At 48.9% G+C, this 22,286-nt stretch overlaps 1 protein-coding gene across 2 annotated transcripts; it reads left to right on the plus strand.

Moving 5' to 3' along the window:
• Positions 1–1,695: 1,695 nt before the first annotated feature.
• FKBP1A (FKBP prolyl isomerase 1A) lies at positions 1,696–22,066 on the plus strand. Of its 2 annotated transcripts, XM_070589012.1 has the most exons (5): positions 1,696–1,902; positions 1,995–2,042; positions 15,397–15,509; positions 18,424–18,588; positions 20,990–22,066. In XM_070589012.1, the coding sequence occupies exons 1-4, from the start codon at positions 1,866–1,868 to the stop codon at positions 18,550–18,552; spliced, it is 327 nt and encodes a 108-aa protein (XP_070445113.1). In that variant the 5' UTR covers positions 1,696–1,865; the 3' UTR covers positions 18,553–18,588; positions 20,990–22,066. The 2 variants fall into 2 exon arrangements, with proteins under 2 accessions (XP_070445113.1, XP_070445114.1); XM_070589013.1 differs by lacking the exon at positions 1,995–2,042 and having other exon boundaries at positions 1,697–1,902.
• The last annotated feature ends 220 nt before the right edge of the window (positions 22,067–22,286 follow it).

Consider the following 22,286-nt stretch of genomic DNA (forward strand, 5'->3'; position numbering starts at 1 on the left):
GTGAAGAAAAGGCGGTGCAAACATGAGGTTCTTGGAGAATCCCCAGAGGAAAAGGTAAACAAAGTCTTATATCTGTGGATTGGGACGGACACCGTCTCAAAGGCAGCTCTATATTTTGAACAGATGCCCAATCCAGAGCCATGAAGAGAACCAAGAGATCACAGAATGAAAGTGAGGGAAGCCACACGCTGCTGGACTTCAGGGAAAACTGGACCCAGGAACTCTATGCAGTGTGACTTTCTCTAGGTGGTGGTGGTGGGGAGTAGAGTCCTGGCAACTGCTGGGCTCTCCTTTTTAAATTCTCTCTTAATATCCATTCTTCCCTTCTTCTATAGGCACAGAATCCCTATTTTTAGTTGGGTACATGGCCACCCAGAATGAAGACTATATTTCCCAGCCTCCCATGCTTTGGCCATACAATCGGTTGTAGCCAATGAGGTGTGAGGGGAAGAGATGTATGCAACTTCTAGGTGGTGCACTTAAAGGAAGGGGGATATGTCCTCATGTTCCCCCTTTCCACTGGTTGGAAAGCCAACATGTTGGAGAGCCAGGTTGGACCACGCATAAGAGGGCAGTATCCTAAGGATGGGGAGGCACAGTAGAAGGAGCATGCATCCCGGAACAGCCTATGAAGCCGAGCTGCCGCACCCGCCCCTGGAGTGTTATGAAAGACAGCAACTTCTGCCTCATTTCAGCCACTGTTAATTTGGTTTCTGTTACAGCCTGTATCCTAAATAACAATGAAAATTGCCGAAGCAGTCACAAACTCCCTGAGATTCTGAGGAAGGGGATATTGATGATGGAAAGAGTGTCAAAGAACTTGGAGGTCATGTTTGAGACACCTCAGGAGCACACGGAGGAAGACGCAGAGAAGGATTAGTCCACCTGCCTCCCTCAGGCCGTAGACTGTGTCACCGCTCTTTCAGGTCACAACGCCTCTGACTGTTCCGTCTGCCTCTCCCATCCCAACACACACACAGCTGGTCAACTCCTTCAGACCTTGGCTAAGCCTGGCTACCGCAGGGAAGCATTTCACCACACTCCAGGCTAAGTCAGGCAGCTCTGTTGTATGTCTCTCATAGCATAACGCCATGTGTCACTCTCTCGCAGTACTTGTAGATGTGAAACTTTACGTTTATCTGTGTGGTTATTTGGTGGTCTCTCCCTCACCAGGCTCTAAGTTCTGTGATGTAAGGGACTGAGTGTCTCCTTCATTGCTGTTTCCCCAGCACCTAGCACAGTGCATGGCACACAGTAGGTGCTCAATAAGAATGTACGTATGTAAGCTATGAATGAATGAATGAATCCCGACCGGAGAGGACAGGATCATGCAGGTGAGTGTAAATTCTGGCTCCTCCTCCAGCGCAGAAAAGCGGAGCTCAGAATCTCCAACTATTTATCGACATGAATTTACCTAACATGAATGCACTTTTGCGCTGACCTCCCACACCCATCCTTTGCAGGGTAACTGTGCACTTAGCCATGTGAACCGGCTCAGTCACGGAGTCAGAAACTGGCGGACCCCCCGTGCTTACTCCCCTTTCCCAGCTGCGGAAACTCGGCTAAGGAGATGCCCGCCAGGCTGGAAGCCCAGCGACAGGAAGGGTGGGGGGAGCCGACGGCCGCTCAAAAGGCTGCATCCGGAGGCCTCGGGGCTTCCCGGCTTCCAGTGCCCCTGCCCCGCGGCCCGGGCTTCGGGGGCGCGCGCGCCGCATGGAGCGCGCACGCAGGGCGGGGCGTGCGGGGGCGCGCGCGTGCGCAGGCGTCGCGCGGAGGGACGAGGCAGAGCCGCGGAGTCGCAGCCAGGTCGGTTCGTGGTCCACGCCGCCCGCCGCGCCGCCCGCCCCGCGCCCGCCGCCGCAGCCATGGGAGTGCAGGTGGAGACCATCTCCCCCGGAGACGGTGAGTAGGCGCCCCCGGCGGCCCCCGGGAGCCCCCCGCCGCCGCGCGCATCCGCTCACCGCGCCCGTCTGGTTGTCTGTCTGTCTCCCCAGGGCGCACCTTCCCGAAGCGCGGCCAGACCTGCGTGGTGCACTACACGGGTGAGTCGCGGGCCCACGGAGGGGGGGCCCGGCCCGCCTGTGGCCGCCCCGAGGCCTGGGGGCAGAGGCCCGGGGCGTGGCGACGACGGGGCCCGCGTGGCCCGAGGCCGAGGCCTGGGCGGCGGCAGCGCCCCCGAGGGGCAGCCTCGGGCCTGCCGAGCCCGGGAAGGTCTGAGCCGGCACTTGTGAGCGCCGACTGCGGGCCGGGCGTTATCTCGCGCTTCTAAAGCAGTTTCGTGCCTCGAATGCTGCCCTTATGCCCACTGCGCAGACGGGGAAACTGAGGCTTGGGGAGGCGAAGTCCCTTGCCCAAGGTCACACGCTCAGGAATGGGCAGAGCCCTGGCCAGGGACCATCAGAAAGGATTTGCACCGCTTCTGTGTCCCGGTTGACACCCTACCCCGCTTCCGGCCCTGTCTGGATGGCGATGAGACGGGCGAGGTAACTCCCAGTCTGCGGAGCTGCCTCTTCCCCCCGGGGGACTGAGGATTTGCCCTCCGCTGCGGGTGGGGAAACGTCCCGCTAACTAAGTCTTTGCTTTGGCTCAGCCTGGCCTCGGAGGAACGAGATCTGCGCGGTCGCTTTCCTCTTCTTACTTTTGAGCCACTTAGAAATCCAAGCCTCAGTGGCAGTGATGGCCCAGGCTGACAGAACATGTAATTTAGCCCCCACCCCTCCTCGGGTTCTAGGAGTAGAGGCTTTTCTCCTCCCCATTTTGAAGATAAGGAGGCTGAAGCCCAGTTAGGGTAAGAAACAGTAATGTAAGCCAAAGGAGATTGTAGACCCTCAGCCAGAATGCAGACCTCAGAGTCATGTGCCTTGGGACCATCTTTTACTCCATGCCCTTACAAGGTCCTCCTGGGTTGTATTGGGGAGGAGGGGGGAGGCTGAGCAGGCGGAGATTCCGTGGCTGGGTGGGGGGGGGGTTGCTGCAGCGCAGTTGTTGATGTGAATAACCTTCCCTTCCCCTCCCCCCCTTCCCCTTTCTCCTCCTTCCCACCCTTTCCTCTGTTCCTCCTCCTCCTTCCTCTGTTTCTTCTCCTTCCCTCCCTTTTCCTCCTCCTCCTCCTCTCCTGGGTAGTAGGCTGTAGGCAGTTCTGACCCTGCTGCTCAGGGACTGGCTCTGCCCTTCTCTACCGGATTGTGGGGGGAGCTCTCTATTGAGGGAAATGACTTTCATTGGGAAGGAAAAAAACAGCAGCTAACATCCCCTCTCCCTTTTATTTCTCTGGCTGTGTTATTTCTCTGGCCCTTCTCCATGGGAAGGAATGAGGGCAGGGGATGGAGAGGGTTAAGGGCTGAACCTTTTAAAAGGCCACCAAAGGAGGAGGTGTTGAAACCCTTCTTTGTGGGGAACAGTCTCATACCTGTGAACAAAACTGGAAAGCGGTTTTGGCGTTTTAAATGGCTGTCTTTGTAGGCCATGGTCAGCACCTGAGTCTAGGAGGTCTCGTGGAGGAAAGCTGGTCACTCTGGTTGTTTTTTGATCAATGAGGTGAGAAGAGTAACCATTGCCTGTTTACAGCGCTGGGGTGAGCGAGCAGTTTGTTAGTTCCCACAGCAACTGAGACACAGACTGGGCCTCAGAGGTGATGAGGTGACTTCTGCTCCCTCTCCCCCGCAATTTGTCCACACCAGGATAATTGACTACATCTGTCTCACTCCCAAGGCTGTACCCCTCGTCCTTGGCTTAGCTACTTCCTAGGGCTCATGGCAGGACTGGACACCAGCATGTAGGCAGTACCACATTTCACTTTGCTTCTTGGTGAAATGTCCCCACACAGCATGTCTGGAGCCTCTTTCTAAGAGAACAGATGGTCGTGGGACCCAGAACATCATCAGGGCTCCTGGTGCCTCTTCTCCAAGTCTGTGTTTTCTTTGAGGGTGGCACCCACCCACACGTGCCCAGAACAGCAGCAGGACCCTGGCGTGCCTTAGGACAAAAGCTTGCTTTTTTATTTCATTTTTGATAAGCCCTACAAAGACGCCTTAGTGAGGAGCCAGCTTTGCCTCATGCTCACAGAATAGGCTGTTCTTGGGCGGGCGGCTTTGTTCCTGCGGGCCTTTGCCACCAGCCTCCCAGGAAGAACCTGTTTGAAACCTGTGGGGGCGTGAGAGGAATAGGTAGGTGCTTTGAGATTTCATCTGTAGCAGTTAAGGCTTTTACACCCCTGGGAACAGAATCCATCTTGAGGCAACATGATGTGGCAGGGGGGAGAATAATGATAAAGATTTAAGGGTCTTCCATGGCAGGAGCCCCACTGGGCCTCAAGAAGGGAGAAGTTCTCATGATGCCCCTACTTTTCATCTCTGTTTCTCTCTACCTGGCTGCCTCAGTAGTCTCTTGTTACAGATTTCTCCTTTTCTGCCTCTCCCAAGTGGTGGATGGTGGAAGTCCCCAGTGCTGACCCCTCCTCCCCCCCCCATGCCCAGTTTCTCTGTCTCCTTTTGACTATCTAGCTCAGATTGCTTGGCTTTGTGACTCCAATGATTACAGTTCCTAGAAGAGAGACTCTGATTGACTCAGGTTTGGGTCAGAACACTCCTGATACAGTCCCCTCTGGCTAGCTGCCCACTACTGCTGATTTAGGGGCAGTGGGAGTAAGGTAGCCAAAATCCCCTCAGCCACTGGAGATTTGCATAGCACAGACTTTTACCATGTGGGCGTTTTAAATGCTGCCAGTAGCTGCCACTAGTAGCCTTGATGCCACTCTCAAGGCTCCCTCTGGTGCCTTCGGTGGCCTCTAGCAGAGCACAGTATGAGCATGGCCTCAGAAAGGCTGTGCCACATTTTTGTGATGCCAGAAGGGAAAATGAAAACTTTGCTGTCACCAGCCAGGCACCTCCTAGTAGCATGACAGGCGTTGAAGTGGGAGGGAGGAGGTGGAAAGGTAACCTGCCAAGTATGTGCCTTGAGGATCAAGTGGCTTCTCATAGCTCCCTCCTTGCCTCCGGTAGTTTGGTCATCTTTATTGTTGAGCTTGTCCTGACACACAGCTAGGCTTATGTCGCTTTTACTCACAGCAGCAGGCCACGTGCCTGCCATTGTCAGGGCAGTCTCAAGTGGATTGAAGGAATTCTTTTTTTATCCTCTTAAAAGCCAGTTGACATCTTGTCCTTGGGTCGGGTTTAAGTTGTTAGTAGTCTGGCTTCTGAGAAAAACCAAGGGTCCCCCAGCCGCGTCTCCTTCGAAGGCCCACTTGGAGGGATGCTGAGGCTCCCAGGGCAGGTGTAGCCACCTTCCTGCAACCCCCTCTCCGCCCCCTGCTTCTCTGGAGCCTCCCTTCTCTGCTTTATTGCACTCATTTCCCTGCTGGGTGTTTCTTGGCCGATGATCTGATGTCTGGAGGAAGGCTCACCACCAGCAGACTCCTCGGAGGGCCCCCGTGCCATCTTCAGGTGGAGAGGCTGTAACTGGGCAGGGCTGCAGCAGGACCCTTGCCTGCCTGCAGCAGATGTTCACTGAGCAGCAGCAAGCCACGCACTAGGGACATGGTCAGTGAACTAAACGAAGACTGATGTAGTGGATAAGACTAATAGCGCGAAGGTGTGACACGCCGCCGGGTGCTGAGGAGCGCTGTGGGGGGTTAGAGCGGGAGGGCGTGGGGAGGGAGTTTGCTGCGCTAAGTGAGGGTGGTTGGAAGGGGCCTCTGACAAAATGACATTTTAATATCACCCAAAGGAAGTTGGAGCAGTGTGCCTGTCTAGGCAGAGGGAAGAGTGGTGCAGACCCCGAGGCTGGGGCGTGCTTGGTGTGTCAGAGGAGCAGGAGCGCCTGTGCGGCTGGAATGGGTTGTGTGAGGGGGGAGGTGGTGCGAGATGAGGTGGTGGTGGAGCCCTGTAGGTTATTATGAGACTTTCTCTCTGAGTGAGGTAGAAGCCGTTAAAAGGTCATGAGCTGGCTTGGATTTTAACAGGACCCCCCCCCCCCACCTTCCGGCTGCTGTGTGGACATTGAACTGTTGGGGGCGAGGGCAGCAATGGGGCCCAGGTTATATCCTGGATGTGTAGAGTGCCAGCCTGGGCAGGTGGGCACAGGTGGTGCCAGGTGGACAGTGATCCCCAAAGACGATGTAGGTCCTTGACTGGGTTCAGATCTTGCCTCTGCCGTTTAACATGTTGTGAGAGCTTGGGCAAATTGTACCACTTTTCTCAGCTTCCACATGCCATCTGTAAAATGCCAGTAACAGCGCCTCCTGTGAGGACCTGCTGGAGTGTTAGAGCTGGGGGTGAGTGCGTTTTGGGAGAGGCAGTGACAGTGATGCCGTTATTGTGTCATTAAGGCTCCGTGTGTCCCAGGCACTGAGTGACGTATGCCCCCTGGTCCTTGGTCCTGCCAGCACCCCCTGTGATGTCTAAAGTGGGAGAAAGACAGAGTCCTGGTCTCAGCACTCCGGCCCCAAACTTACGTGCAATTTAGGATCGGTAGAATGATAAATACCTGTGTGCCCACCACGTAGATTCCATGATGGCTGACATTTTGTCGTGTATGCCATTTTTGTCTACTTACAGAATACGTGTATTGAGCTATCACCTATTTTTTTGCTGAGCCATTTAACTTGCAGACCTCGTGACCCTTTACCTCTGAATGCTTGAGCATGCTCAAAGAATGAGGATGTTCTCCTTAGCCTCCAAAAAAATTTAAAATGATTCCGTAGCATCTAAAACCAAATTCATGTTGAAACTACCTCAGTTGTCCTCAAAGTGTTTTTTCTTTTTTTTAAAGATTGGCACCTGAGCTAACAACTGTTGCCAATCTTTTTTTTTTCCTACTTTTTTCTCCCCAAATTCCCCCAGTATATAGTTGTATTTTTTAGTTGTGGGTCCCTCTAGTTGTGGCATGTGGGATGCGCCCTCAGCATGGCCTGATGAGCGGTGCCGTGTCCGCACCCAGGATCTGAACCCAAGAAACCTGGGCCACCGAGGTGAAGTGCGTGACCTTAACCACTCAGCTGCGGGGCCGGCCCCCAAAGTGTTTTTTAAGTCTGTTTTTTTAAAACCAGAATTCAGTTGAGGTTCACTCACTGCAGTCGGATATTGTCAGTCTCACGCTGATTTTTTTCTTACCAACCCTGGTTTTTCAAAGAGAGCAGGCTGGTTATCTTACAGAATACCCCACGTCTGTCTCATTGTTTTCTCCCGGTGTTATCTTAACTCCTTCCACTGCCTGGATTTCCTGTAAACTGGAAGTTGAGTTTTAAATGTCTGAATAGTTTCTGGTGAAACCTTTTAGCGTGCAGACTTCATACGTGATGCTGTGTGCTTCATACTCGGCACGCCGAGGGGAACATCGCTGTTTGTGATGCTCAGTTTGGTCTCGTGAAGGTGCGTTTCCCGTGCAGCTGGCAGGCTGTCTGTGGAGCCCTTGGACGTGCTCAGAGGCCTGCTCCTCGTCAGCCCTTTGCCTGTCGGGATTTACAGCTAGTGATAGTTATCGCCTGAAGAAAGGATCTCGCTGGCATTTGCAAAGTGGCGATTTAAAAATTCTTTCATACCTTCTACATTTATTAGCTGCCATTCCTCTATAAAATAGGGTAAAACTTAATTCTTTCCCTTTAATCACCAATTTTTAAAGTGAGGAATTGGTTTTATAGTCATCCCCAGTGGTGGCAAGTGACTTTTTCCCCGTTTTTTAGTATACTGTGAACTCAGAGCCTTAAAATCTTTGACATTCATTATTCTTTTTGCTACTCATATTGTCCCAAATTCAGCCCGTAAGAGCCCCTTCAAGCTCATGCCACTGTTCCTTAATCACTTCCTTGATTTCACTGCCCTGGTCCTGGTCTCAGTCATGTCTTCAAAGAGCTCTGGTTCCTTTCAGTGGATCTCAGTGACTTTTTTTTTCATTAACAGCTTTGTTAAATATAATTTATGTACAATAAAATTCACTCATTTACCTATAGGCTTTTTTTTTTCCCTGAGGAAGATTTTCCCTGAGCTAACACCTGTGTCACTCTTCCTCTGTTTTTTAGTTGTAGGCTGCCAGCACATCATGTCTGCTAACAGAGCACTGTAGGTCCACGCCTGGGAACCGAACCCAGGCCGCCAAAGCACCAAACTTAACCACTAGGCCACCAGGGCTGGCCCCCCCATAGGCTTTTTAACTTGAACATTTTTGGTGATTGAAAACTGATTTTTGTCAAGTGCTAATCGGTTCATTATATCTGTAAACTGGGGGTCATTTATCTGCCTTGGGATTTTCTCTAAAAATAGTATTGTCAGCTGCTGTTTCCCGTGGAAAAGGCCAAGGGTATTATGGATAACTTAGATGTGTACTATCCCCCTCTCCCTTTGGCGCTCACAGTGGAGTTTGCTTATTTTTATTTGTTTTTTCTCTTGCCTGTTTTGTTACCTACTGGGGAACTCACCTGAGTCCTTGCATTCCTTCCCCCAGCCCCCTTTAATTTTGGCCAGGTTAGCTCCAGCAGTGCAAAAAGTAGGAGGAGGAACAGGAGGGAGAGGGAGAAATAATCAGCTCCTGGATGCTGCTGTCTCTCTCACCGCCTTTAATTTACTCTTCCCCTGCCCGGAGCTCAGACCACCCTGGCCTGCGTTGGGTTCCTCAGACACACCAACCTTTCCCTGTATGAAGGGCTCTGCCCTATGCTTAGGTGCCACCACAAAGCAGGCTCTATCACAGTTTAAATGACACCCGTTAGTGGGTCTCCACAGGTCCTTGGCTACAGTGGTTTTTGCCTATGCACACACGCCTCCAACTCTCCAACAAGGCACCCGCCCATTTCCTCTTGAGTCTGGGCTGTGTGTCTTACATCTGCTCTTTACCTGGCAGACTGCAAGTTCCAGGAGGCCAGGCCCCCACTGGTGGTGTTCACTGGTGGTGGTCTCTCCCCCTTGGTACCTGGCATGGAGTAGGTCCTCAGTGACGGAGTGCGCAGGCAGTTAGGACCTGCATTAGACTCGCTGGAGTGGGGAAAGCCCACATTCTTGTTATGATGGGTATAATATTTCTATTTCCTTTAGGTTAGAGTAAGACAGAACATATTCACAACATCTTGGACTTTGTTCAATCCCTGTGGATTAGTAAAATTGTGACCACGCCTTCCGGTCACACCTACTGCACACACAGATCAACACACCAAACCTTTCCCTCACTCACTGAACAGATGTGTTAGGAGCTGGGGAAAGCCCTGCCTTGCCTGCGAGGTGCTTGCCTTGCAGGGAGTGGTCCATTACAGGGGAAGTGCCTTGAGCACCCTGCACCTGGGGCTACAAGTGCCACACGGTCTTTGATGTGTGTGGCTGGCTCAGGCACAAGGAAGGGGCTTGCCAAGTGTGTGCAAAGGTCTGGAAGGGGAAAGGTGCCGTTAATTTTTCTACAAGTACTTACTATGTATTATGTGCAAGGCACTGTTCTGGGTAGCAAGAATACAGGAGCGAAGAAGACACAGTCCCTGCCCTTGGAGATCTTACACTGGGAAAGACAGGTAACAAATAATGATTAATAAGTAAAAATATATTGTACGTTAGTCAGTAAGTGCTAAGGAGGGGACAGGAGAGGGTTGAGATTTTAGACCAGTGAAGGCCTCAATGTGAAAGCGATATTTGAATAAAGACCTGAAGGAGGTGAGGGAATAATCCATGTGACTGCCTGGCTAAGGGCATTTTAGGCAGAGGGAACAGTGAGGGCAAAGGCCCTGGGGTGGAAGTATCCTTGGTGTGTACACAGAACATAAGGAAGCAATGTTCTCGGAGTGGAGAAGTGTGAGAGTAATCAGAGATGAAGTCAGAGAGATGGCGGCGTGGGGTGGCAGCTCTTACAGGGCCTTGACTTTTCAGGACTTAAGGGCTTTGGCTTCTCTTCTGAGTGAGGTGGGGAGCCACGGGAGGGTTTTGAGCAGAGGAGTAATAGGGTCTGACTTGTATTTTAAGAGAACGTCCCTCTGGCTGCCGTGGCAAGTTTGGATTGTAGGAGAGCAAGGGCTGATGCGGAGAGAGCAGGGAGGGAATCACTGTAATAATCTGGGGCCCAGCTCCAGAACTCATGCCTCTAACCGCTGTACCCTCTACCTGTAGCTTCCCACTTCTGTTTTCTGGAAAACAGAGAAGAGAAAGGTAACGATCATGCACATTTCTACCATTTCTAGATAGCCACTGTGTTGCCTTGTGTGCATCTCCCCGCGCCCGTTTGAGACATAATGTAGCAGTCCTCGTATTTATGTGATGAAATAGAAAATAGAAAGGCGTGCCCACAAGGACGTGCATTCTGGTCTGAGTCCTGGGGACCTGCCTGTTTTTCCCACCGTGAGCCCGCCTTTGTAAACACTGTTGGTCGTAGACTACAGGGGCTTAGCAAAGGTTAGAAGCATTTCTAGACGAGAGATGGAAGGTAGTCCTGCTCTCACCTGTGTGCTGAGGAGAAGAAGGTGGTGCCCTCTTTGCACAGGTGCTCGACCTTTGATCCCGCCATGCACCTGGGGTTCTCAGATCGCTGAGTCGGGAAGGTTGTCCTGGGAATGCAACCACAGAGGCCCAGAAACGGGGCAGACACATAAGCTTTGAGCTTAATGCTGTTCACCTGGCTCAGTGGAGAATCCCTTTTCACCCATCATGATTGGGACAACTGGGTAGTTGATGTGTCAGTCATAAAAGTGACAGGGCTTCTCTAACCTTTTTTTTCCTTTCTGATTTTTCTCCCCAAGTTCCCCCCACTACATAGTTACATATTTTTAGTTGTAGGTCCTTCTAGTTGTGGCATGTAGGACACCACCTCAGCATGGCCTGATGAGCGGTGCCATGTCCGCGCCCAGGATCCGAACTGGTGAAACCCTGGGCTGCCGCAGCGGAGCGTGTGAACTTAACCACTCGACCACGGGGCTGGCCCCTACCTTCTTTTTTAATTAATTTTTTTTTATTGAGGTAACGTGGGCTTATAACACTGTATAAATTTTGGTTGTGCATCGTTTTATTTCGGCTTCTATATAGACTACATGGTGTTCACCACCAAAAGTCTAGCTGCCATCTGTCACTGTACACTTGCACCCCTTTGCCCTTTTGCCTTCCCCCCAGCTTCCTTGCCCCCAGCTTCCTTCCCCCCGGTAACCACCAGTCTATTCTCTGTATGTGTGTGTGTGTTGTTTCTCTGTCTTCCACATGAGTGAAATCATATGGTACTTGGCTTTTTCCCTCTGACTTAATTTGCTTAGCATAATACCCTCCATGTTGTTGCAGATGGCAAGATTTCATCTTTCTTATGGCTGCGTAATATTCCATTATTGTATATACCACATCTTCTTTATCCATTCATCTGTTGATGGGCACTTAGGTTGTTTCCAAGTCTTGGCTGTTGTGAGTAATGCTGCAGTGAACATAGGGGTGCATAGATCTTTTTTCCAATTGGTGTTCTCATGTTCTTTGGATAAATACCCATACGTGGAATAGCTGGATCATGGTAGTTCTATTTTTAATTTTTTGAGGAATCTCCATACTGTTTTCCACAGTGGCTGCACCGGTTTGCACTCCCACCAGCAGTGTCTGAGGGTTCCCTTTTCTCCACATCCTCTCCAACACTTATTTCCTGTCTATTTAATAATAGCCATTCTGATGGCTATGAGGTGATAGCTCATTGTATTTGCTTTTCCATAATAATTAGTGATGTTAACGTCTTTTATGTGCCTGTTGGCCATCTGTCTATCTGGTTATGGTTTCAGGACTTACATTCAAATCTTTAATCCATTTTGAGTTATTTTTGTATATAGTGTAAGATAAAGGTCTATTCTCATTCCTTTGCATGTCGTTGTCCAGTTTTCCCAACACCATTTATTGAAGAGATTTCCCTTTCTCCAGTGTATGTTCTTGGCTCCTTTGTCAAAAATTAGCTGTCCTTAGACATGTGGCTTTATTTCTGGGCTCACATTTGTCTTCCATTGATCTGTGTCTCTCTTTTTCTGCCAGTATCATGCTGTTTTGATCGCTATAGCTTTGTAGTATATTTTAAATTGGGGCATGATACCTCCAGGTTTGTTCTTTTTCCTCAGGATTCCTTTGGCTATTCAAAATCTTTTGTTGTTGAATATAAATTTTAGGATTCTGTGTTCTATTTCCGTGAAAAATGTTGTTGGGACTTTGATAGGGCTTGCATTGAATCTGTAGATTGCTTTAGGTAATATGGACATTTTAACTAGGTCAGTTCTTTCAGTCCATGAGCATGGAGCGTATTTCCATTTCTTTGTGTCTTTCATTTCTTTCTGCAATGTTTTATAGTTTTCAATCTAGAGATCTTTCACCTTCTCAGTTAAATTTTATTCTTAGGCATTTTACTCTTTTTGTTGCAATTGTGAATGGGGTTGTTTTCTTGATTTCTTTTTCTGCTATTTCATTGTTAGTGTACAGAAATGCCACTGATTTTTGTATGTTGATTTTGTACCGTGAAACTTGACTGTACTTGTTTATTATTTACAATAGTTTTTTGGTGGGTTCTTTAGGGCTTTTTATATATAAAATCATGTCATCTGCAAATAGTGACAGTTTCACTTCTTCCTTTCCAATTTGGATCCCTTTTATTTCTTTTTCTTGGCTGATTGTTCTGGCTAGGACTTCCAATGCTATGTTAAATAAGAGTGGCAAAAGTGGGCATCCTTGTCTGGTTCCTGTTCTCAGAGGAGTAGCTTTCAGTTTTTCACCACTGAATATGATGTTAGCTGAGGGTTTGTCATATATGGCCTTTATTGCATTGAGTACTTTCCTTCTATTCCTGTTTTGTTCAGAATTTTTATCATAAATGGATGCTGTGTCTTGTCCAATGCTTTCTATGCATCTATTGAGATGATCATGTGATTTTTACTTGTTTGTTTTATTTTTGTTGAGGAAGATTGTCTCTGAGCTAACATCTATGCCAGTCCTCCTCCATTTTGTAAGTGGGACACCGCCATAGCATAGCTTGATGGGTGGTCTCCACCCAGGATCCAAACCCATGAAACCTGGGCCTCTGAAGTGGGTGCACGTGAACTTAACCACTACACCACTGGGCTGGCCCCGATCATCTGATTTTTATTCTTCCTTTTGTTAATGTTGTGTATTAACATTGATTGATTTGCAGATGTTGAACCATCTTTGCATCCCTGGAATAAATCCCACTGGATCATGGTGTACAATCTTTTCAATATATTGTTGTATTAGATTTGCTAATATCTAGTTGAGGATTTTTGCATCTATGTTCGTCAGTGATATTGGCCTGTAATTTTCCTTTTTTGTGTCGTCCTTCTCTCTCTTTGGTATCAGGGTAATATTGGCCTCGTAGAAAGAGTTAGGAAGTGTCCTTCCTCTTTTCTTCAGTTTTTTGGAAAGAGTTTGAGAAGGATAGTTGTTAAATGTTTGAATGTTTTGTGGTCATCTGGTCCTGGACTTTGGTTTCCTGGGAAGTTTTTGATGACTGTTTCAGTCTCCTTACTAGTGATCGGTCTATTCAGATTCTCTATTTTGTCTTGACTCAGCTTTGGAAGGTTTTATAATCCTAAGAGTTTATCGATTTTTTCTAGATTATCCAATTTGTTGATGTATGGCTTTTCATAGTATTGTCTTACAATCTTTTGTATTTCTGTGGTACCCATTGTAGTTCTAAACATTTTATTTCAAATCCAAACAGAAATCATTTACTAAAGGGCCATGTGTTTCTTTGAGGGTGGCTCTTCTCGTGGAGTTTCCCATCAAATTTCTTGCAAAAACTAATTTTGGCTTCTTTTAAAGTAGAGCAAGGACTCTTGTGAGGTCATCTAAATGTCAAACCTTTCTAGATTTTTAAGATTTTTCTTCCTCCAAACATGCATTGGTCTCACCCATACACAGTTATTCACTAGCAGTATTTTTTAGTGACTTGCCTTTATTGAGTCTTTCCAAGCAGTCAGCTAGGACCACTTATTCACACTCATATTTCATTTATTTTACATGCTATTTATTATCTATACTCAGTAAGTATAGCTCACATAAATGGATTTGAGAATAAACACAGCTAACTGATCTTTGGTGAGCATAAAACTCACATGGGAAAGAAAGGGAGGATGAGCTGGAGGCTGGGGCAAGAAGATGCTTTCACCCTGCTGGGGCTGTGCAGGCTGTGCTTGTTGTAAGAGTCTCTGGTTAGGCAGTGACGTAAAAGGTGGTTGAGAGAGCTTCTGTATATAATGAGAAGAAAGAAGGGAAGTAGGTAAGCCTAGGTCACTATACCCGTTTGTACCTAGGTTAGTATGTTTATTTGGGAATGTTCAAGTGGCTTCCAATGCAAATCTGCAGAAAAACTGGCGACTTTGAATTGGTTCCCCCTCCTCCATAAAACCGTTCTTTTTATACTTTGGAAGCTCCCTATTGAGTTGAAAGTAGAAATCCTTTCTCCTTCTCCCAGCCGTGAAGGGCAAGAACTTTATTTTGTTTTGGAAGTTGAGGGTTTAGGGTGTTCTGTTTTGTTGTGTTGTTATCATTTGATTTAGGTTTGGGCGTTTCGTTTTTTGATCTTAAAACTTTCCATATTTTGGACCCTGTTAAATGCTGCCCGTGAAAACCACCTGCAAAGATTCGTCCGCAGTTGAAAACCACACTGAGTCATGAGCTTTAACTGCAGCAGGTGCTGAAGCCTGAGCTCTGCAGGTGCCTTCTCCACTCGTCTTCCCTTTCTTAGCAGAGCGTCTGTGGACACTGTCTTCCCGTGAAGCAGAGCACACTGGAAGTGGCTCTGTTTCTGTTGGATTATCAGTGAAATAATCACCACTGGTCCTCTTGAATCTCCAAATCCTGACGTGGGTCTTAACCACTGCTTCTGTGACACGGCCCAGGGGCACTGTGTCAGCAGCTGCTGGGTCCCTCAGCAGGAGCGCTCTCAGGCAGATGAGCAGCCATGACTGATTCTCCCGCAACAAGTAACCTACAGTGCAGTTCAGTTCTGACACTACCCACGTTTCTGTAAAAGATGACGGCTGAGTTGAGAAAGGAATATTGCTTCTTGCACTGTATGTGACTTTCGGCCATTGTCTGTGTGTAAAGAGCTCACAGTGATTCTTAGTCTGGGAGGAAATCCACAGGGTGCTGGAAATTCGTGCCAGGAGTGTGTGCACTTCGCCATTTTCCAGACCAAGGTAGGGTACTGCCTGCCTCTGGTCATCAGCTTCCTGCTTGGAGTGAGGGAAGAGTGTTCACGAGCCTGGAGTGGAGGGACTCCCCTAGCTCCTTAGAGGCCCAGTGGGGACACAGGAAATCCTCCCTGGACGCCGCAGTTCCTCCTCGGGCCTCGGACACCCTGCCAGGCCCTTGAGTGCTGGCGTCTGGGATGGGCCTTCTGCTGCTGGCTTCTGACTTGCCTCGTGTCATTACTCCTTGTTGCTCATGTTACAACTGCCCTTTTTCACAGGGATGCTTGAAGATGGAAAGAAATTTGATTCCTCCCGGGACAGAAACAAGCCCTTTAAGTTTATGCTGGGCAAGCAGGAGGTGATCCGAGGCTGGGAAGAAGGGGTTGCCCAGGTATGCTCTCGTTTGTTTTGTGTTGTTTCCTAGTGTCTACCTTTTAAGTTATGTTTCTGGGTAGGACATTCATATGGTTCAAAAATCAAAAAAAGTATAAGTGAGAAGTTTTTCTGCCACCTCACCCTATCTTTCCAGTGCCCCCCGCCCCCCGAGTAACTCCTGTTATTAATGTTTCTTGTAGAGTTTCTTTAAGCATACAAAACATGGCTTTTTTTTTCCTTTTAGGCACACACATTCTTCAGCACATGGCTTTTTCACTTAATCTATTTTGACCCCTTATATACCAGGACATGAAAGAGGAGGACACCCTTTTACAGGAGTGTACTCTAATGTATTTGACCAGCACCCACTGATGGCCATTTGGGTCATTTCCAGTATTGTCACAATACTGCAGTCACTAATCTTCTTTGGACTTTATTTTACATTTGTGCAAATGTCGCCATAAGCACATCCTCAGAAGTGGAGTGAGGGATTCAGTGGCTTTGTCTTTTGACATATTGCCAAGGTGCCCTCCGTAGGGGTTACCCTGTGAACTGCCACCAGCAGGTTATGAAGCTGCCTGTCTCGTCTGAGTCCCACCAGCACAGTGTGTTGTTAAGCTTTTGACTTCAGGACAATATAAGGAGTGAAAAATGGTATCTCGGTGTAGTTGTAATCTGTGTTTGTCTTATTATTGACCATGTTGTGTCAGACCACTTCTGAGAGGTCGTACTCGTGTAGAAAGTCATTTCGTCTGTCTTGAGTCTGTTTCGTCACCTCTCCCGTCTCCATTTGTGTAAACAGCTTTTGTCCTGCCAATTCTCCGAAATTCCCGGTAGACAGTAGGGACCCAGGGTTGCCAGATTTCACTTGGAACCAATCCTTCCGTTGAGCCCAGGAGTTTTTCTCTTTGGCAGTAACCAGGTAAAGGGGTGTTCAGTGGCCTGAAACCCAGCGGGCTTTATAATTAGGCCCTGCGTGGTGGGTAATTAGTCTGTTAATTACCTCTCTCACCAAAGAAAATGGGGGATTTAACCAAAGTGGAGAGAAAGATTTTTATCTTTTTCTTTTCCTGAACACACATTGCTCTGCTTCCTCTGTAAAATGTCACTGATTTATCTCCAAATAAACTGTTTAACTTCCAGAATTTTAACCCCTCCCTCTCCCAGGTGTCTGGATTTCTGTTCTTGCAGAGCAGAGGGTTGGCAGGACTAGAAGGAGAGGATCTTTGTGGGTTACTTCCCTTTGGAAACCTTGCCAACCGTTCCTTTCTGTCCCATCCTGTCCCCACCTCCCACATCTGGCCGGCTCTTGGGTCTGTGGCCCGTCCCCCGTCTCCCATACCCGCCATTGTGCACAGCACAGCTCATCTTTTCTGGCTGTCCCGGCGCTGGAACAATAATTGTGTTGTGTTTCCAAGAACTGTAGCTGCCCTGAGATAGCGTTATCAGCCTGTGTTACATCCCAGGCCTGGCGAGCATGACAGGATGTTGGGGCGATGCCCAGTCTCCCCTGGGCCCCGTGCTCTGGGGTCAGTCACGGCTCTGCCACTTGTGAGGAGTCTGAGCGCTCTGACACCCACACAGCGTCTTCTTTAAACTCCACAGAACATTTCTTCGGCAAGTGAGTTAGAAGCACGAGAAGAGAGGGCTCATCTTGTGTCCCTTTTCCTTTTCTTTTGATAATTTTGTTGGTTTGGTTTGTGTTTACAGGTATGCAGTCCTGTCACAAGTACTATTTTCAGCTTGCTTTTCTCATCTAACAGTGTATCTTGGGCGTCTTTCTGTGTTAGTACATTTAAGGTCACTATATTCTTTCTAGTGGCTCACCCATGGTGCAGATGTGCCTTATAATGGGCATTTGGGTTGTCAACAGAAGATTCTGGAAGTGGAATAGCTGGATAAAAGGATACGATCGTTTTGAATTTTATTAGCTAAAGCATAAGCTTTAACTGTCCTTGCCACCTTGGTCCAGCATGTCGCAGGTTCTGAAGGCAGCTGTGGGAAGCGAGACTTCTGCGTTGCGTTAGAAAGTTCCTTACAACCTGTGGCGTCCCCTTTACACCATCTCTTGGGTTGAGTCAGAGAGCCAGGAATGTGCACATGGAGACTTAGAGAGACGGGTAAAAGGATGGAAATAGAGCAGGGAACCTGCTCACTGTTCAGAAAATAGGTGTTTAAATTTATTGGTGTAGTGATTAGAAAATAAGAAAAGTACAAATACATTTTAAAAAGTGAAAATTTTCCGTCTGACCTGGCCACTGTACTCTGTTCTCTCCTTTGAAAAACACTGGTATTGTGTCCTTCCAAAGATGTTTTCTGTCTATATGGGTGAGTACAAATTATAATATTTTCCTCTTTTTCACACAAATGGAAGCATACTGTACATGCTACTTGGTATCCCAGAAAATCATACTATCTTTTTAAAAGTCTTTCTATATTTCTGAGTATGAGTATAAATATAGAAAGTACAGAAAAGGAGATTACCCCAAATATTACTTTCTTTGGGTTTTCTTTTAAAGCAAAGTCTTGAAGAAATTATTCCTTTTTTAAGAGCATACATACCACTTAACTTGTCCTTTGAGTGACAGGCCACTGAAGGACTAAGTGGTGACACTTTCAGAGTGTTAGCTGCCCAGAGTTAGATCAGTAAGACTTGGGCAGAAAGGTTGAGAAGCTGACCATTCCGGGAATCAAGAGGATTTTTATCTGCCATTGAGCCCCTTGGAGCCGGGCGCAGGGATCATTCAGCCTGACTGCCAACCTCCACGACCTGACATGGGGGTGCCCAGCACGCAGGCAGCCATGCAGTCCCTGGGATGTCCTAGTCATACCATCCTGGCCAAGGGATACCCTGGTAAACAGGTCTGCTGCTTGCCAAGACAATTGGGGAGTGCGTCCAGCTGATTCTTTCCTCCTCGTTCTTTTCACAGATGAGTGTGGGTCAGAGAGCCAAACTGACGATCTCCCCAGACTACGCCTACGGTGCCACTGGGCACCCGGGCATCATCCCGCCAAACGCCACCCTTGTCTTTGATGTGGAGCTTCTAAAACTGGAATGACAGGAGTGGCTTCCTCCCTGTGCTCCCTGTTCTTGGGTAAGGAACCTTAAGGCTCAAGGGTCTGTAACCACCTTTGCTCCTCCGTGTAATGCCCGGTGTTTGAGGCGGGCACAGAGAACCAGGAATGCCATGGGGTGTTTTTCTCCTCTGTGGTCTTCCCCTGTCAGGTAGCCTTTCAGTTTAGTTATTAGTGTCTACCTTGAATGTAAAAGTTGACCATCCTATAGGAAGGGATGGCATATGCTCTCAAACGAAGTCATGGGGATGGTGCAGCTGACGGTTATTTAAATTAAGTATTTTTATAAGTGGTTTGTAAACTAAAACTGAACTGGGAGCTGGAAATATAGGCCAAATTTCTGGTGCCGCCATTTAGTTCTTTAGAAGTAAGCCTGTTGGAGACTTTGCCTGCCCTGTCCTAGTCTGTGCAGCTGCCTCATTCATGGAGTTTGTGATCGCTGCCTGGTAGATGGTATGAGAGAGGCTTTACCACCTGGGCCACCTGCCTCGGGGAGCAAGCCTAGGACACTTGACAGCAGCTCAGCTTGTTTTTTTTGTTTTTTTGAGGAAGATTAGCCCTGAGCTAACTACTGCCAATCCTCCTCTTTTTGCTGAGGAAGACTGGCCCCGAGCTAACATCCGTGCCCATCTTCCTCTACTATATATGTGGGACGCCTGCCATAGCATGGCTTTTGCCAAGTGGTGCCATGTCCGTACCTGGGATCCGAACCGGCGAACGCGGGCTGCCGAGAAGTGGAACGTGTAAACTTAACCACTGTGCCACCAAGCCGGCCCTCAGACAGCTTGTTACCAGTGGGTTGACAGGCGAGGCCAGAGGATGCTTGTGAAGTATAAAGGATGCTCTCAGACAGTCCTAGGACGGGGTCTTAGGGACCTGAGTCACCCTCCTATGCAGCAGGTGAGGAAACAGGCCCAGAGAGCAAGGCCATACTCAAGGCCACATCAGGCAGTCGCAGACTGCGACCAGAAGCCCTTTCCTGCTTCCCCTTCCTGGGCTTTTTTCTTTCCTCTCCCCTCATTTCTAGGAAACCAAACTCAATATGTGACTGGCCCATAACTTTCCATGTAGGTCTGACAATCCTGGAACACATAACTGCGTCGTCTTCTTCCCCTTTGGCCCTAGGCCTCTACATCTGCTCCCCTCCTGCCCCCGGAAGCACAGGGCCACAGCCAGGGGCTGGGTGAGAACGTTTTTGTTTGAAAGCTGCAATAAGTGGCTGCCAGCCTGTCTGTTAGGGTGTGGCCTTGTGCTGTTGTGGACTTCTTTGAGTAGAAGAGCTTTTTTTATTATTAGCTATTTTCTCTCTCAGTGGTTTGAGCCCTACACGCCAGGGTCATCCAGGCCTGGTCAGGTTTGATGACTCTGGCGTCTCCACTTGTCGTTTCTATCAGGAGGGAAACGCTGACAGTTTTCCGAGCCTCTGTCTGCCCAAAGGTCTACCCCTGGCCCAGACCCTCTTTCTGGTTCTTTGAGAGCCGAATCCTTTGAACATAAATGTCCTTAGGGGAGGCTTGAAGTTGTCTTGATTTCGGAGCAGGCTTTCTGTAAATCTGGTAGGATGGAGGCAGGGCCAGGAAGGGAGAGAGGGAGGAGGGGCTGCAAGTCACCTGGCCTAAGCCTCCCCACACTGCCAGAGAACGCCTCCCAGCTGCTCGCAGGGGTCTTGAGGGAAAGCCCAGGGCCAAACCCGGAAAGTTAGAGGTTTGCATGAATGAATGGAGAGTGCAGACATTTTCTACTTCTGTTCATCTTGAGGAATGCCAGCTTAGGGCTGTGCACATTAAAGTCACCAGGGAAGCTTTTAAGACTCCTGATGCCCAGACCAGTTAACCACAGTCACTGGGAGTGGGCTCCAAGCATTAAGACTTTTTTAAAGCTCCCAGGCAGTTCCTGCATGTAGCCAAGTTGGAGACCCAATGATAAAGGGGAACTGTATCGTCAGCGGCTTTGGTGGACTGCCCCTCCTGCTGTCCTCAGCAAGGTAAACTTAAGCTTAGGTTTAAAAAAACACACACCGGGGCCGGCCCAGTGGTGTAGTGGTTAGCTTCACACACTCCACTTTGGTGGCCCAAGGTTCGCAGGTTCAGATCCTGGGCGTGGACCTACACATGGCTCATCAAGCCGTGCTGTGGTGGTGTCCCACCTACAAAATAGAGGAAGGTTGGCATAGATGTTAGCTCAGCGACAATCTTCCTCACCAAAGAACAAAAACACACGACCAGTTTAAGCAGGAAGGAGGTTGCTCACCTGTATGTCCAGCCTGAGCCCAGCTGGCTCTGCCCCCTGGAGCAGAAGAGGCTTGGTCCAGGTGAAACCTGCAGCCGTGGGGAAGGGACTTGGTGTGGCAGGCGGCCTTCTCCCCACCACACACCCAGGGCACTGAGTTGCTGGAACTCACAGATTCTCTGTCCCCAACAGATGTGCCGCAGAGGGATCTGGCGCCTCCAGACGTGCACACGCAAGTCCGTACGGAGCTTCTCCTGATGTCCACCACACTCTGTATAAGCATCCACCCTGACTGAATGTGTCCTGTCACCCGGCTTTGCTCTCCCCGTCTCCTGTGTGTGTGTTGACCTAAATGACATGCCGTAAACCTCAAGTTACTCTCCTTACTTTGTTCCATTTTGGAGGGAGGATTCAGTTTCAGTCTTCTGGATCTAGGCTCCCACTTAAGCATTAGTCAAGTATTAACAGCACAAATAATGGGTTAACTCTAGAATAGGAATTGGTGTTGAGGGGGGATGCAAGAATCTTTATTTTATTTTATTTTTTGGATGAAATTTTTATCTATTATATATTAAACGTTCTTGCTGCTGCGCTGCAAAGCCATAGCAGATTCGAGGCGCTGTGGGGGCCGAATCATTCTCCCAGTTGAGAGATGCGCTTTGGTTGAATTAAACGCCCTAACCTGAGACTGAAGTGGGAGGGAGAGCCGTTGCCTCCGCTGCCCACGCCACCTCCCCGAAGCCCTCTGCCTTTTGAAAGCAGATCGTTTTCACTGCGATGTTGGACGCTGCAGGTATCTGTCCCCGGGCCAGCAGGGACCTCTGAAGCCTTCTTCGTGGCCTGGCTTTTTTTTTTTTCATCCTGTGGTTTTTCTAATGGATATTCAGGACTTTTGTAATCTCATAGCTATCCAAGCTCCACTTCCTAAATTTTAAGAACTTTAATCGAAAGTTTAAATTGAAGGTGCTGTTTGTAGACACTTAACACCCAGTGAAAGCCCAGCCATCATGACAAATCCTTGAGTGTTGTCTTAAGAAAATGATGCTGGTCATCGCAGCTTCAGCATCTCCGGTTTTTTGACGCTCCGCTCCCCCTGCTGATCTCCGAGTCTCCTGGCTTTTCCCTCCCCTCTCACCCCTTGCGGTCCTGTGTAGTGATGTGGTGAGAGGAGTTAGTGCTGCCTGCCCACCCTCACCCCATCCCTCCGCACTACATATGAGTTTCAAGTTTTATTATTGCAATAAAAGTGCTTTATGCTGGCTTTTCTCAGCTCGGTGTGATGGTGGTTACTCTCAGGTGCCTCCGCTTGCCCTTCGGCGCGAGGGGGTGGGGGTGGGGTGTGACAGTGGGCTGTGGTGTCAGAGAAGAGTTGCAGGAGCACCCTTCCCTGTTGGCCTTTCTGGCTAGAGTCGGGTGTGGGGGGCAGTAGATTTGCGTCTTCGCCCGAGGAGGCCACTGCCTGGAGGTTGGGCAGGTCCTCAGGGAGCAC

The sequence above is a fragment of the Equus przewalskii genome, chromosome 21 (genome assembly GCF_037783145.1).
Source record: "Equus przewalskii isolate Varuska chromosome 21, EquPr2, whole genome shotgun sequence".
NCBI classification, from domain to species: domain Eukaryota; kingdom Metazoa; phylum Chordata; class Mammalia; order Perissodactyla; family Equidae; genus Equus; species Equus przewalskii.

Coding starts and splice junctions, on each gene's coding strand:
- FKBP1A (XM_070589012.1), top strand. CDS start 1,866: ATGGGAGTGCAGGTGGAGACCATCTCCCCCGGAGACG. Junction 2,043..15,396: donor CTGCGTGGTGCACTACACGG/GTGAGTCGCGGG, acceptor CCTTTTTCACAG/GGATGCTTGAAGATGGAAAG. Junction 15,510..18,423: donor GGGAAGAAGGGGTTGCCCAG/GTATGCTCTCGT, acceptor TTCTTTTCACAG/ATGAGTGTGGGTCAGAGAGC.